Genomic DNA, 13,373 nt, shown 5'->3' on the forward strand with positions numbered 1-13,373 from the left:
TTCGATAATCACAATGTTGAACGGCAGGAGATCAGCAGCAGAATGCCAGCATCAGTGTAACAACAAAGTTAAAATGCAGCTTAAACCATTATAACAGTGTCGGCAGTATAACAGTAGATATGCTGGTAAAGCACCATGTACTTTAAGGTGCATTAGAACTTTGTTGGTACACTTGCGCTTGCATACTGCTGCCAATCTCTTGCATGTTGACTTTATGATTGTCGATATGCAGAATGGTATATATATGAATACACCAAATTCTGTATTGTGATAAGCTGGCACTCGTAATCAGAGGATGAGAGTTACATCCAGGTGCTCTGCAAAGTACATGTAGCGCTAAGATCAGCTCTGAATAGTTCACACATTCTTAGCAAATGGATTTTAGTGAGAGTAGGCATGTTGTAATGACATCACTGCAAAATAAGGGATAAATGGCATAAAGTTACAGGTCCTATTTCACACTCACTATGTACTGGATTTATACAGAAATACATTACTAGGAATAGATTAATAAATAGACTCTCCTCTAGTCTCCAAACCTTCAAGCAATCACTGAAACTAATCTCTTCAGGCAAGCGTATCATATTCTGGAACCACCCACATAGCCTTCATAAGCTATCCTACTCAAGTACATCCCCTCTATACAGTCCACATACTGTATAACCTTACATATTTAGTCCTTATTCACTTTACATCCTCCTGACACCTGGACAACATTGCTGTGTGACTATATAATGCAGCCCTTTGCAATCTGGCTGGACCATTATGCAATAGATTGCACTTCTCCTTGTGTAATAATACCTATTCTCCCTATAGATTGTAAGCTTGCGAGTAGGGCCTTCCGACCTCTATGACTATCTGTTGTTACCTGGTTTCTTCTATCATTGGTTCCAATTGTACAGCGCTATACAGTATAAGAAACTGTTAATAAATAATAAATAGAGCTTGTGTCTTACATGTACAAGTATTTTGGGAAACATACAGCATTGGAAGCAAAGTTAACTATGCAATTTTCTAATATTAAAAGCTGGCATCCACTTTCATTAAACTTTACCCCAAATTGACATATCAACAAACAAGCCCCCTCCATAGAGCCAAAAGTTACCTCTTCTTGATAATACATTGCTAGTGATGATTAATATATTTTTATTGTTGCTTATGATTGGATGGATCACAGTCCTGAAATCAGTCACTCTGTCTATAGCAGCATTTGTGTTTGATTGAGTAAATAAGCTATAGCTTTCTGAAAGCAACACTATCTGAAAGCATGCCAAAATATGGCATAAAGGCTAATGAGAGTGACCACTACTTTAATATTCCATAAAGAATACAGTACTGACATGTTTAATATGAAGAGCAACAGCCAACAAAAAAAGTGTAAAGTCCTTTGCTAGATGCACAATTGGCCATTAGAAAGGACATGAAGCAGTTCTAGTGAATAGCATTGCTACATTCTACACTATAAATGCAATACTATTTGCTACAATTGAACTCTTGCTATTCCTTTTATTGTGTTATTACATATGTTTGGCAACTAAAAGAAATTATTTATATTTTATTTTTATAAATAGTATGTAAGCACAAAAATTAGAAATTCTGTAATTTATAGCTCTAAATACAATAATATATGTTTAAAATTAAAATAAATAAGACTCAACAACAAGGTTATTAAACTTAAAATAGTAAAACATAAATACACTAAATATTTGTAAAAAATACTTTGAGAAATAATTTCATGGCATTGCAGTTCCATGTTTTCACCTCAGAGCGCCGCTGTTTGACCAATAAGGAGAAGAATTCAGAGCTGGGGATCCACTGGTATTTTCATCACTCACAGACACTGCAGATCTGCAGGAAGACACAGCCATTTTCTGGATTCTCTCTACACAGAATACAGGATATTTGTACATATTTTCCAGAAACATTGGATCAGGCAAAACAAGAAAAGGATTTGGATATTTCCCCATCACTGGATTACAGATACTAGCCTTTCTATGTGAAAGATTTCACAGGCAAAAGATGAAACCTCACACACAGACATACAAAGGAATCAGATGGCAAGTAATATTTCCCTTCTTATTATCATGGCTGTGTCATTCTGTCTCTGGTCAGATTCATTATTCTATTGTAGAAGAGATGAGAAAAGACTCTGTTATAGCAAATATTGCAGAAGACCTTGGATTAGATATTAAACAGCTCTCATCTAGAAAACTGAGAATTGATTCACATGTATCAGAGAAATATTTTTATGTAAATGCAGATAATGGGAATCTGTACATTAAGGACAGGATAGACAGAGAGACACTGTGTGGTACAGCAGCTACCTGCTTCCTAACCTTTGATGCTGTGGTTGAAAATCCCTTTAATATTTTTAATGTCAAAGTAGAAATTCAGGATTTAAATGATAATTTTCCAAAATTTTTTCATAGCAAAATGATTTTGGAAGTGATTGAATTTACATCACCAGGAACCAGATTTGTTTTAGAAAATGCAGAAGATCCTGATATTGGTATTAATTCAGTACAGACATACAGGCTCAGTGATAATCAGTATTTCTCACTTAATACAAAGAGCAGAGCAGATGGGAAAAAAATTCCAGAACTTGTGTTAGAGAAACCTTTAGATCGAGAGACACAAAATGTTCATGAATTAATTTTAACAGCCTTGGATGGAGGAAACCCAGTGAAGTCTGGGACTGCTTTAGTAAAGGTCATTGTTACTGATGGTAATGATAATGCTCCTACGTTTACTCAGGACTTGTATAAAGTCACCATAAAAGAAAATATTCCAATTAACTCTACAGTTATTGTATTAAATGCAACTGACAGAGATGAAGGGATAAATGCTGAGATCACATATTCTTTCACTAAAACCTCAGGAGTTCTCCATCATACAGGGATTTTTAGTATTCACCCTGCAAATGGGGAAATTAAAACAAATAGAAATTTGGATTTTGAAATAACAAAGAACTATGAACTCTCTATACAAGCAAAGGACGGAGGTGGTCTTGTTGCCCATTCCAATGTATTGATAGAAGTAACAGATGAGAATGACAATGTTCCAGAGATATCTATCACCTCATTCTCTACTCCTATTCCTGAGGATTGTGAGCCAGGTACAATGATAGCTCTTATTAAAGTTCATGATAAAGACTCAGGGGAAAATGGAGAAGTTGACTGTAACATTATAGAAGAAATCCCTTTAAATCTATTATCATCTAACAATTACTACAGACTTGTTACAACAAGTGCTCTGGACAGAGAGAAAATATCTTCCTTTAACATAACAATTGTAGCTACTGACAGAGGATCTCCCCCACTTTCCAACAGAAGAACCGTGAAATTGGAGATATCAGATGTTAATGACAATCCACCAATATTCATGAAATCTAATTATGTTGCCAATGTGCCAGAGAACAACTTACCAGGAGCCTCAATATACAGTGTACAAGCATCAGACACTGATGCTGGGGACAATGCTAAAATAATTTATTCAATATTCAGCTCAAACACAGAAGATCTCCCAGTGTCCTCTTACCTGTCCATCAATATCGAGAATGGGGTTCTCTATGCTCAGAGATCATTTGATTATGAGCAGCACAAGGAGTTTCTAATACAGGTAACTGCTAGAGACAATGGATCCCCATCTCTAAGCAGTACTGTAACATTAACTATCCGCATAGTGGATCAGAATGATAATGCACCAAAGATCTTGTACCCATCAGCAGACAGTGGTGGCCCAGCTGTGTTTGAGATGGTCCCTTTTGCCTCTGAAGAAGGATCATTAATAACTAAGGTGGTTGCAGTGGATGCAGACTCTGGACATAATGCTTGGCTCTCATATCACTTCATACAAGTGTCAGAACCATCTCACTTTACCATCAGTCAGCACACAGGTGAAATCAGGACATCACGCGTCTTTCAAGAGAAGGATATATTAAAACACAAGGCTGTGGTGATGGTGAGGGACAATGGAGACCCTTCTCTCTCAGCTACAGTAACCTTAAGTCTCATTGTTGCTGATAATTTCCAACAGGTGGTTCCTAAACTCAGTAATCACCTGAAAGATGAAGATCTCCAATCCAATCTAAAGTTTTACTTAGTGATCGCACTTGCTATCATTTCCTTCTTATTTATTGTAACTGTTTTGTTGGTCATTATATCAAAATGCAAACAATCAAAACCTTACCCAACATTTACGTCTCTTAGTACAAATCTGTATCCTCCAGTTGATCCCAGGATGCTCTCTATGTATAGTGATGGATCTTTACCATTTCCATACTCATACAATGTATGTGTGGCTTTGGATTCCAGTGAAAGTGACTTTACTTATAGGAAACCAAATGAACATGTACCTGTAGAGAACCTCATTGATGCTGATGATTCGGGACTTGGGAACGAAACTTTAAAAGGAACATTTGCAGTCAATGATCAGGTGAGTCTATGTTGCACAGAGACTGTTATATGAGGTTTTCAGTAAGTAGACAATGTTTCTGTTTGCGTTATTATTTGGTGAGAGAAGTCCAATATTTTATTTAATATATCTACTAAGATCCACCTGATGTAACAATTCCTGAAATTACAAATTATCATAATTTTTTGATGACACGCAATTTACTTAACTTGGTAGTAACTTTTTGCAATTTTTTTCTTTCTACTGCTCAAGTTTAAAGTAAGTCTAAATTGTTAGATGAGAAATATTGTTCACTTTTTTTATTCATTTATATAGTACTTTTAATATTTATTAAAGTGTCTTATGGGTGAGATTTAAATGTTTGAAAAGACGATTGGGTGTCTGTTTTTTCCTGTCTATTAGATAAGAAAAAACAGAATCCCAACTGACTTTTCAAAATTTGAATATCCCCCTATAAGCTTATAGACCAATTATAAATGAAAAAGCCAAAAATGTATTCTTCATCATCATATCCACATTTCATCCTCTGAGACTGAATACTTAGATGTATTACTATCAGCAGTAGTGATTTCAAGGGATCTGTGGCTATCATTATTAAACTGATGTTGGGGTTCCACAATTGTAGATGCTCCACCGGGTTGCCACACATGAAGATTCCGTGTTTATGGAGTGGAGATCTTAGAAGCTGGAGAACCCCTTCAATAATTTGACTACATCAGTGGCAGAACTTTACTAACAGTGACTAGTGACAGGTCTCCAAGTCCCCCACATCACACCCTAGATAAAAACAAGTGCTGTAGGAGGCAGAGACATACAGTGTAACTGGACATGCATTACCCTAATGCTGCACACTATACTTACTAAAAATACTGTGGGCTCTGGTAGTGTGGAGGATCCTTCTTACCTCTTAGTTCATGGCTGTTACCCCCTTTCCTCCCCCCAACACCTGGCTCCTGAAGGGGAATGCTTCCATTGGCTTCAGGAGGTATGCCATTGGACTACATAGGAACCAATATGTCTTCATGAATCATATTTGACAAAATAATACTTGGTTTACCCACATATACCATTGGAATCAGTTTTCAAGCTACAGAACTTGTTGTGCTGAATCGTGCTTACTGATTATATAAATGATTATCATAATCATTATCATCTATTTGAAGAACTCTTTAAAATAGCTTCTGATTGTTAAAGTTTATAGTTTACATAACACACAGTGTATTTCCTCTGCTGAACAACTGTACATAGGGCCTAACTCAGACCTGATTGCTCACTAGCATTTTTTGCATCGCTGCGATCAGGTCAGAACTGCGTATGCGTATGCACCGTAATGCGCAAGCACGTCGCACGGGTACAAAGCGTATCATTGCTGTGCGATGGATTTTATGAAGAATCCATTTGCACGGGTGATCGCATGGTGATTGACAGGTAGAGGGCGTTTGTGGGTGGCTAAGGACCATTTTCTGGGAGTGGTTGGGGAAACGCAGGCATACCTAAGCGTACGTAGGGCGGGTGTCTGATGTCAATTCCGGCCCCAGACAGGCTAAAGTGATCACAGCGGCTGAGTAAGTCCTGGGCAACTCAGAAACTGCACAAAATCTTTTTGTACCACTCGTCTACACATGCGTTCGCACACTTGCAAAGCTAAAATACACTCCCCTGTAGGCGGTGTCTATGTGAACGCAGGACTGCAAAAAAACCCTAGCAAGCGATCAGGTCTGAATTAGGCCCATAGTCTTATAAGAAACTAAAATGTATAGTGTCAACTCAACGCAAGTAATTTTGGAAGTATTAGAGTCTATACAAAGTGATATTTGTACCACTAAATTGTGATGATTATATGTATAAGCTAAAAAATATTGTAGATCAGTATCTGAAACATCACACACCTATTGTATTGTCAATGCACAGTGTGTCTCCATTTTGAAAGAATAATTTATTTAGCAAATTGTAAAAAAATATATTCTGTATAGTAGATATCTTAATATTAATAGAGATTTGTTGGTCAGTGGAAAATCAGTGGTCTTACAATATATTTTTTTGTGGTTCTAATACTCATTGTCTACTTATCAGCTCACTTACATTTTTCGAATCCCATTGACACTGTAAATAAATGATAAACAGTAAATTAAGATATTTAACCTTCCAAATCAATTTCTTTAGAATTCCTTTAAAAAGCAGTTAAATAGAAGGTAGCATCAGGACCTTTTACTGTATATAAGTTTATCTAACCCAAAGTAAATCTAAATGATAAATTTACTAAATGTGAAAAAAATTCTAACATTCACAAAGAGCATTGGAATTTTATTTCAATATTGTAATGTCTTCTGCAGCTCAGTTTAGCAGCTATAAAATTGTAGTGTGAATGGGATATTATAATGTCAATAAGCAGGAGATCAGCAGCAATATACAAGCATCAGTATACAGTACCTACAAAAATAAAATGCAGCTTGAAGCATTATAACAGTGTTGGCAGCATAACCATAGACATGCTGGTAATGCAGCATGTTTGCAGTAATACTGCCAACACTGTTATAATCCTGTATGTTGGTATTATGATTGTCCATATACAGAATGTATACTATATGAATATACAGAATTCTGTATGTGATAAGGTGGCTCTCCTTATCAGAGGTGAAGAGTCAGGGGCGGATTGGCCATAGGGTCCACAGGGAAGTTTCTTGGTGGGCAGATGTGCATGTGGTACCTGTTATGTCTGTTGACATGTGTGGGCTGGTGCTGCTGCCATGGTTACACGGTATACCTCTTTTGCTGCCCATATAAGGCCACTTCTACAATTTTTTCCAGGGCCACTTTCAGTCCCCAATCCACCCCTGTGGAGAGTCATCTACAAGTGGTCTCCAAATACATGTAGTTCTGATTCCTTGTATTCTGAAACCAGAATAGAAGCTCCAGAAGTATTAACCACCCCTCCAGCTTTGTGCCTTTACTCCAGCTGCTGCCTACCATAGCACATGGAAGGTGGGGGTTGTTGCTTCACACCTTATGCTGGGTATGTGGCTGTTTCATCATTGCCAACAGTCCCAGCTTAACACTGATATTGACAAGCAGCAGCTTGGCTTCTCCATGTCAGTGACTGTTGCTTGATGTGGGGGTACCATAAGAGCATAAGAAACACTGGATCAGTTACATTGTGTTGCTCATACAGTGTTTTAGGAACCACCTTACTGCCTAGCTTCGCCTAATGGTTTGGCCAGTCCTGGGTGGCTCATACATTCTAAGACAATTGATTTTAGTTAACAGTTGCCATCAAATGTGTCCTCCTTCATCCTATTTGTGGTGACCATGACTGGTTTGCTGTGAATAGCATGCCCATGGGTGTGCATGCGCACTGTGCATGCACCAACAATCCATAGGATCGAATGGTGTGTACACTTCCATGAACAGCCTGCAGCTTGCAGCGGCTAGTCACAATCATGATGCAGCCACTCGCAGGACTCATTCATTGGTAATATCAGTGCAGTCACATCTGTATTCCATGTTTGATGACACCACTGCATGCTAAGGGGTGAATGTCATGGAGTTGACATTGTATATTACCATACAGGCCATGTTTTATACTCACTATATACTGGATATACTGTTTACTGAAATTCTTATTAACTGAACATCATAAACTACTAGTGATAGAGCTTGTGTTTTACATGTACAAGTGTTCTGGGTACCATGCAGCATTGGATACAATGAACGATAGCATGTTTTATTATTAAATTTGGATTTCACTTTAGTTAACTATACCCTAGATTGAGATACAGATGTAGCCGCATTCATTCATCCACGGCACAGCCACAGTGGCACATGTTCCGCGGGTTCAACTTGGTATGCTGGGCTATTTACACCCATGATCACACCATGCCAAACAGATCACAGGTGCACCTAGTGACAGCCAAGCTGAGCTTCACTACATATGTCTCACCAAGCTAGTCCCCTCCATAGAGCTGTCACGATACCTCTGCTTGATAATACTGTACATTGCCAGCAAAAATGAGATATAACATTAAGGTGAATAGTTATCAAAGCTTAGGGAGAGATAAAGTCCCAACCAATCTTCTCCTAGCCATCATTTTTCAAACAAAGTCTGTAACATGGCAGCCGATTGGTGACTACTTTATTTCTCTCTACCATATCTCTCTCCTGTTTTTTACAAATCTGCCCTTTATAATTGAAATGATGGCAGTCTGAAATCAGGAACTGTGCTAGAAATTACCACCAGCCACTCTTTGTATAGTAGTATTTGGTTAGATTACATAAATGTAACCTGCAGCTGTCTATAAGTAATGCCATATGAAAACATTCAGAAACATGGCATAATGTCTAATTAAAGTGACTGACACTTTTATATTCTATATACAATACAGTACAGACATGCTTAATAGGAAGAGCAGCAGCCAACAAAACTATATGAACAACTGGCTGTTAGAAAAGGCATGAAAAGTTCCAATGTGTTGCACTATTACTTGCCATAAATTTTATGCCGTTTATTGAGTACATTTGCCAAATGAAAGAAATTATGTATTTTTTTACTTTTACAAACAATATGTAAAAAAAATCATTCTGTGATTTAGAAAGCCAAAATCAATAATATGTATTTTTAAATTAAATAAATAAGACACAATAAAATGATTCTTAGACTACAATGCTTAAAATTGTACAAATAAAATCACAAAATGTTTGGCTAATTCATAAAGTACTGTACTTTAAGAATTTATTTCATAGAACTGCAATTCCACATTTTCACCTCAGAGCGCCGCTGTTTAACCAATAAGGAAAAGAATACAGAGCTGGAGATCCACTGGTATTTATATCATTCACACACACTGCAGATCTGCAGGAAGACACATACAGCCATTTTCTAGAGTCTCACATACAGTACTAAGACAAAAAGATATTTTTGTCATATTCTCCTGAAAAATGGGATCAAGCAAATAAGGATTTATTTGGGATATTTCCTAATCACTGGATTACAGCTACAAACCTTTTAAAAGGATATTTTGAGAAAGATTTCAGAAGCAAAAGATGAAACCTCCTACACAGACATACAAAAGAATCAGATGGCAAGTAATATTTCCCTTCTTATTATCATGGCTGTGTCATTCAGTCTCTGGTCAGATTCATTATTCTATTGTAGAAGAGATGAGAAAAGACTCTGTTATAGCAAATATTGCAGAAGACCTTGGATTAGATATTAAAAAGCTCTCATCTAGAAAACTGAGAATTGTATCACGTGTATCAGAGAAATATTTTTATATAAATCTAGATAATGGAAATCTGTACATTAAAGACAGGATAGACAGAGAGACACTGTGTGGGGCAGCAGCTACCTGCTTCCTAACCTTTGATGCTGTGGTTGAAAATCCCTTTAAAATTTTTAAGGTCAGAATTGAAATTCAGGATGTAAATGATAACTTTCCATATTTTTTCCATAACACAATTATTTTGGAAGTTATTGAATTTACATCACTAGGAGCCAGATTTGTACTACAAAATGCAGAAGACCCTGATATTGGTATGAATTCAGTACAGACATACAAGCTCAGTGACAATCAGCATTTTACACTGAGTGAAAAAATCAGCAGTGATGGGAGTAAATCTCCAGAACTTGTATTAGAGAAACCTTTAGATCGAGAGACACAAAATGTTCATGAATTGATTTTTACAGCCTTGGATGGAGGAAACCCAGTGAAGTCTGGGACTGCTTTGGTAAAGATCATTGTCACTGATGGTAATGATAATGCTCCTACATTTACTCAGGACATGTATAAAGTCACCCTAAAAGAAAATATTCCAATTAACTCCACAGTAATTGTACTAAATGCAACTGACAGAGATGAAGGGATAAATGCAGAGATCACATATTCTTTCACTAAAACCTCAGGAGATCTTCATCATACAGGGATTTTTAGTATTCACCCTATACATGGTGACATAAAAATAATTAAACATTTGGACTTTGAAGTAATAACGAACTATGAGCTCTCTGTACAAGCAAAGGATGGAGGTGGTCTTGTTGCTCATTCCAAGGTATTGATAGAAGTAAGAGATGAAAATGACAATGTTCCAGAGATATCTATCAATTAATTCTCTACTCCTATTCCTGAGGATTGTGAGCCAGGTACAATGATAGCTCTGATTGAAGTTCATGATCTAGATTCAGGAGAAAATGGAGAAGTTGACTGTAATATTATAGAAGAAATACCTTTTGTTTTAATGTCATCTGAAGGTTATTATAGTATAGTTTTAAGAACTAATTTGGATAGAGAGAAAGTATCTAGCTATAACATCACAGTATTAGCTACTGACAGAGGATCTCCCCCACTTTCCAGCAGAAGAACAATCAAATTGGATATATCAGATATTAATGATAATTCACCAATATTCATTAAATCTACTTATGTTGCTTTTGTGCCAGAGAACAACTTACCTGGAGCCTCAATATACAGTGTACAAGCATCAGATCCTGATACTGGAGATAATGCTAAAATAATTTATTCACTATTCAGCAATAATACAGATGATCTCTCAATATCTTCTTATCTCTCCATGAATATAGAGACTGGTGTTCTCTATGCTCAAAGAACATTTGATTATGAGCAGCACAAGGAATTTCTAATACAAGTAACTGCTAGAGACAATGGATTCCCATCTCTGAGCAGTAATGTAATGCTAATTATCCATATAATGGACCAAAATGATAATGCACCAAAGATCTTGTACCCATCAGCAGACAGTGGTGGCCCAGCTGTGTTTGAGATGGTCCCTTTTGCTTCTGAGCAAGGATCATTAATAACTAAGGTGGTTGCAGTGGATGCAGACTCTGGACATAATGCTTGGCTCTCATATCACTTCATACAAGTGTCAGAACCATCTCACTTTAGCATCAGTCAGCACACTGGTGAGATCAGGACATCACGTGTCTTTCATGATAAGGATATATTGAATCACAAAGTTGTGGTAATGGTCAAGGATAATGGAGACCCATCTCTTTCAGCTACAGTCACCATAAGTCTCATTGTTGCAGATAATTTCCAACAGGTGGTTCCAAAACTTAGCAATCAACTCAAAGATGAAGATCCCCAATCCAATCTACAGTCATACTTAGTGATCACACTTGCTCTCATTTCCTTGTTATTTATTGTAACTGTTTTGTTGGTCATTATATCAAAATGCAAATCAAAACCTTCACCAACCTTTACTTCTCTAAGTACAAATCTGTATCCTCCAGTGGATCCCAGGGTACTCTCCATGTATAGTGATGGATCTTTACCATTTCCTTACTCGTACAATGTGTGTGTGGCTTTGGATCCCAGTGAAAGTGACTTTACTTATAGGAAACCAAATGAAAATGTCCCTGTAGAGAATCTCATTGATGCTGATGATTCCGGACATGGGAACGAAACCTCTGCAAACCGTGTTGAGGTGAGGTGAGGTTTGGTAACATAGAAAATGTCATGTGAGGTTTCACAGATATAAAATTTAACCTTTTGCATAAAAATAATAATCATTTGCATATTATATCACTAGTTGCATTATAATAGTAATGTTGTATTAGCCATTGTTACAGTTGTTTCTTAGTCTTTAGTATTACATAGTCTATCAATAAATGAAAATTACATTAAAGGTGCTCTCCATCTCCCCTTCCCCATTTCACATTTAAAACCTCTTGTGACTCTGTAATTTTAGGGGTTCTATAGTTAAAGTGTTTAAACTAAATTTGGAATCCTAAATTGAGGGTCCTCATCAATATGGTATCTATAGAGTTTCATGTATTAAAGATAGAAGGTCTTAGGAGCTGGAGGACTATTGTAATATATTCTCTGTATTGGAAAGTGTTCTTTATTCATGATCAATATTATATTTGGGAGATTGTCCAGCTCTGCATAGTGTTACTTGGTTAGCAATGTGCTCCTTGTTTATAGAACTACAGTACACTGTAAACTGATATGACCATCAGATGATGTTGCAATGCATTAGTTGTTTCATTTATTTAAAAACATGAAGCCTAAACCTAGAGATGTTGAATTTTGTTGTTACTTATATGATTTCACATTAAGGTTTTAAACCTATTTTTAATATTAGTGTTCAATCTCCATTAAAATAATGATTTTGATACTTGTAAGTTGTGTTCTGATTTTCATACTACAAATGAATTCATTGAATAATGACTGAATAACTTTTTATCATCTCCTTCTGTACCTTATGTACTGTAGCAAACCATGGGGCATATGTACTAACTTTGGAGAGAGATAAAGTGGAGAGAGATAAAAATGACAGGATCCAATTGTTTGGTAGTTTATCTCTCTCTACTTTATCACTTTCCAAGGCTTAGCATATCTTCCCTCAGTGTGCTCTGCTGTACTGTAGTAGATCATTATTTAGTATTAGCTCAGTTCTACTTGTGTTACTGTATCCATAGTTACTTCTTCATTGCTGGCTGATATTGAAAATGTTCCAACAAAGTGGCTTTTCATTTAATAAATTGCATTGATTATATTTGAAATTGAAGAGTAATCCAAAATATCCTGTAAATTGGCAGAATATGAATATTATTGGAGCATTCACAGAGAGATTTTTACTCTTACATAAGTTTTTCAAATCAAAGGAACAATGGTGGTCATTCCGAGTTGTTCGCTTGCAAGCTGCTTTTAGCAGCTTTGCACACGCTAAGCCGCCGCCTACTGGGAGTGAATCTTAGCTTATCAAAATTGCGAACGAAAGATTAGCAGAATTGCGAATAGACACTTCTTAGCAGTTTCTGAGTAGCTCCAAACTTACTCGGCATCTGCGATCAGTTCAGTGCTTGTCGTTCCTGGTTTGACATCACAAACACACCCAGCGTTCGCCCAGACACTCCTCCGTTTCTCCAGCCACTCCCGCGTTTTTCCCGGAAACGGTAGCGTTTTTTCACACACACCCATAAAACGGCCAGTTTCCGCCCAGAA

The 13,373-nt window shown here is 36.8% G+C and overlaps 2 protein-coding genes across 11 annotated transcripts in view; both read left to right on the forward strand.

Moving 5' to 3' along the window:
- The window catches only part of LOC134933540 (protocadherin gamma-B1-like), a 543,090-nt gene that overhangs the window by 158,143 nt on the left and 371,574 nt on the right, over window positions 1-13,373 (forward strand). Inside the window, exon 1 of one of the 10 annotated variants that reach the window (XM_063928839.1) lies at window positions 1,923-4,434. The exons of the other annotated variants lie outside the window; for them this stretch is intronic. Within the exon in view, the coding sequence (XP_063784909.1) occupies window positions 2,020-4,434 (2,415 nt within the window). The 5' untranslated portion in view covers window positions 1,923-2,019. Of the gene's footprint in view, window positions 1-1,922; window positions 4,435-13,373 lie in introns of those variants that run through there. 10 annotated transcript variants of the gene reach the window in all.
- Window positions 9,568-11,185, forward strand: LOC134933920 (protocadherin gamma-B5-like). The gene has a single exon (XM_063929466.1). It carries the CDS (start codon window positions 9,568-9,570, stop codon window positions 10,510-10,512), a length of 945 nt encoding a protein of 314 aa, XP_063785536.1. The 3' UTR covers window positions 10,513-11,185.

This window comes from Pseudophryne corroboree, chromosome 6, assembly GCF_028390025.1.
Source record: "Pseudophryne corroboree isolate aPseCor3 chromosome 6, aPseCor3.hap2, whole genome shotgun sequence".
Classification (NCBI taxonomy): domain Eukaryota; kingdom Metazoa; phylum Chordata; class Amphibia; order Anura; family Myobatrachidae; genus Pseudophryne; species Pseudophryne corroboree.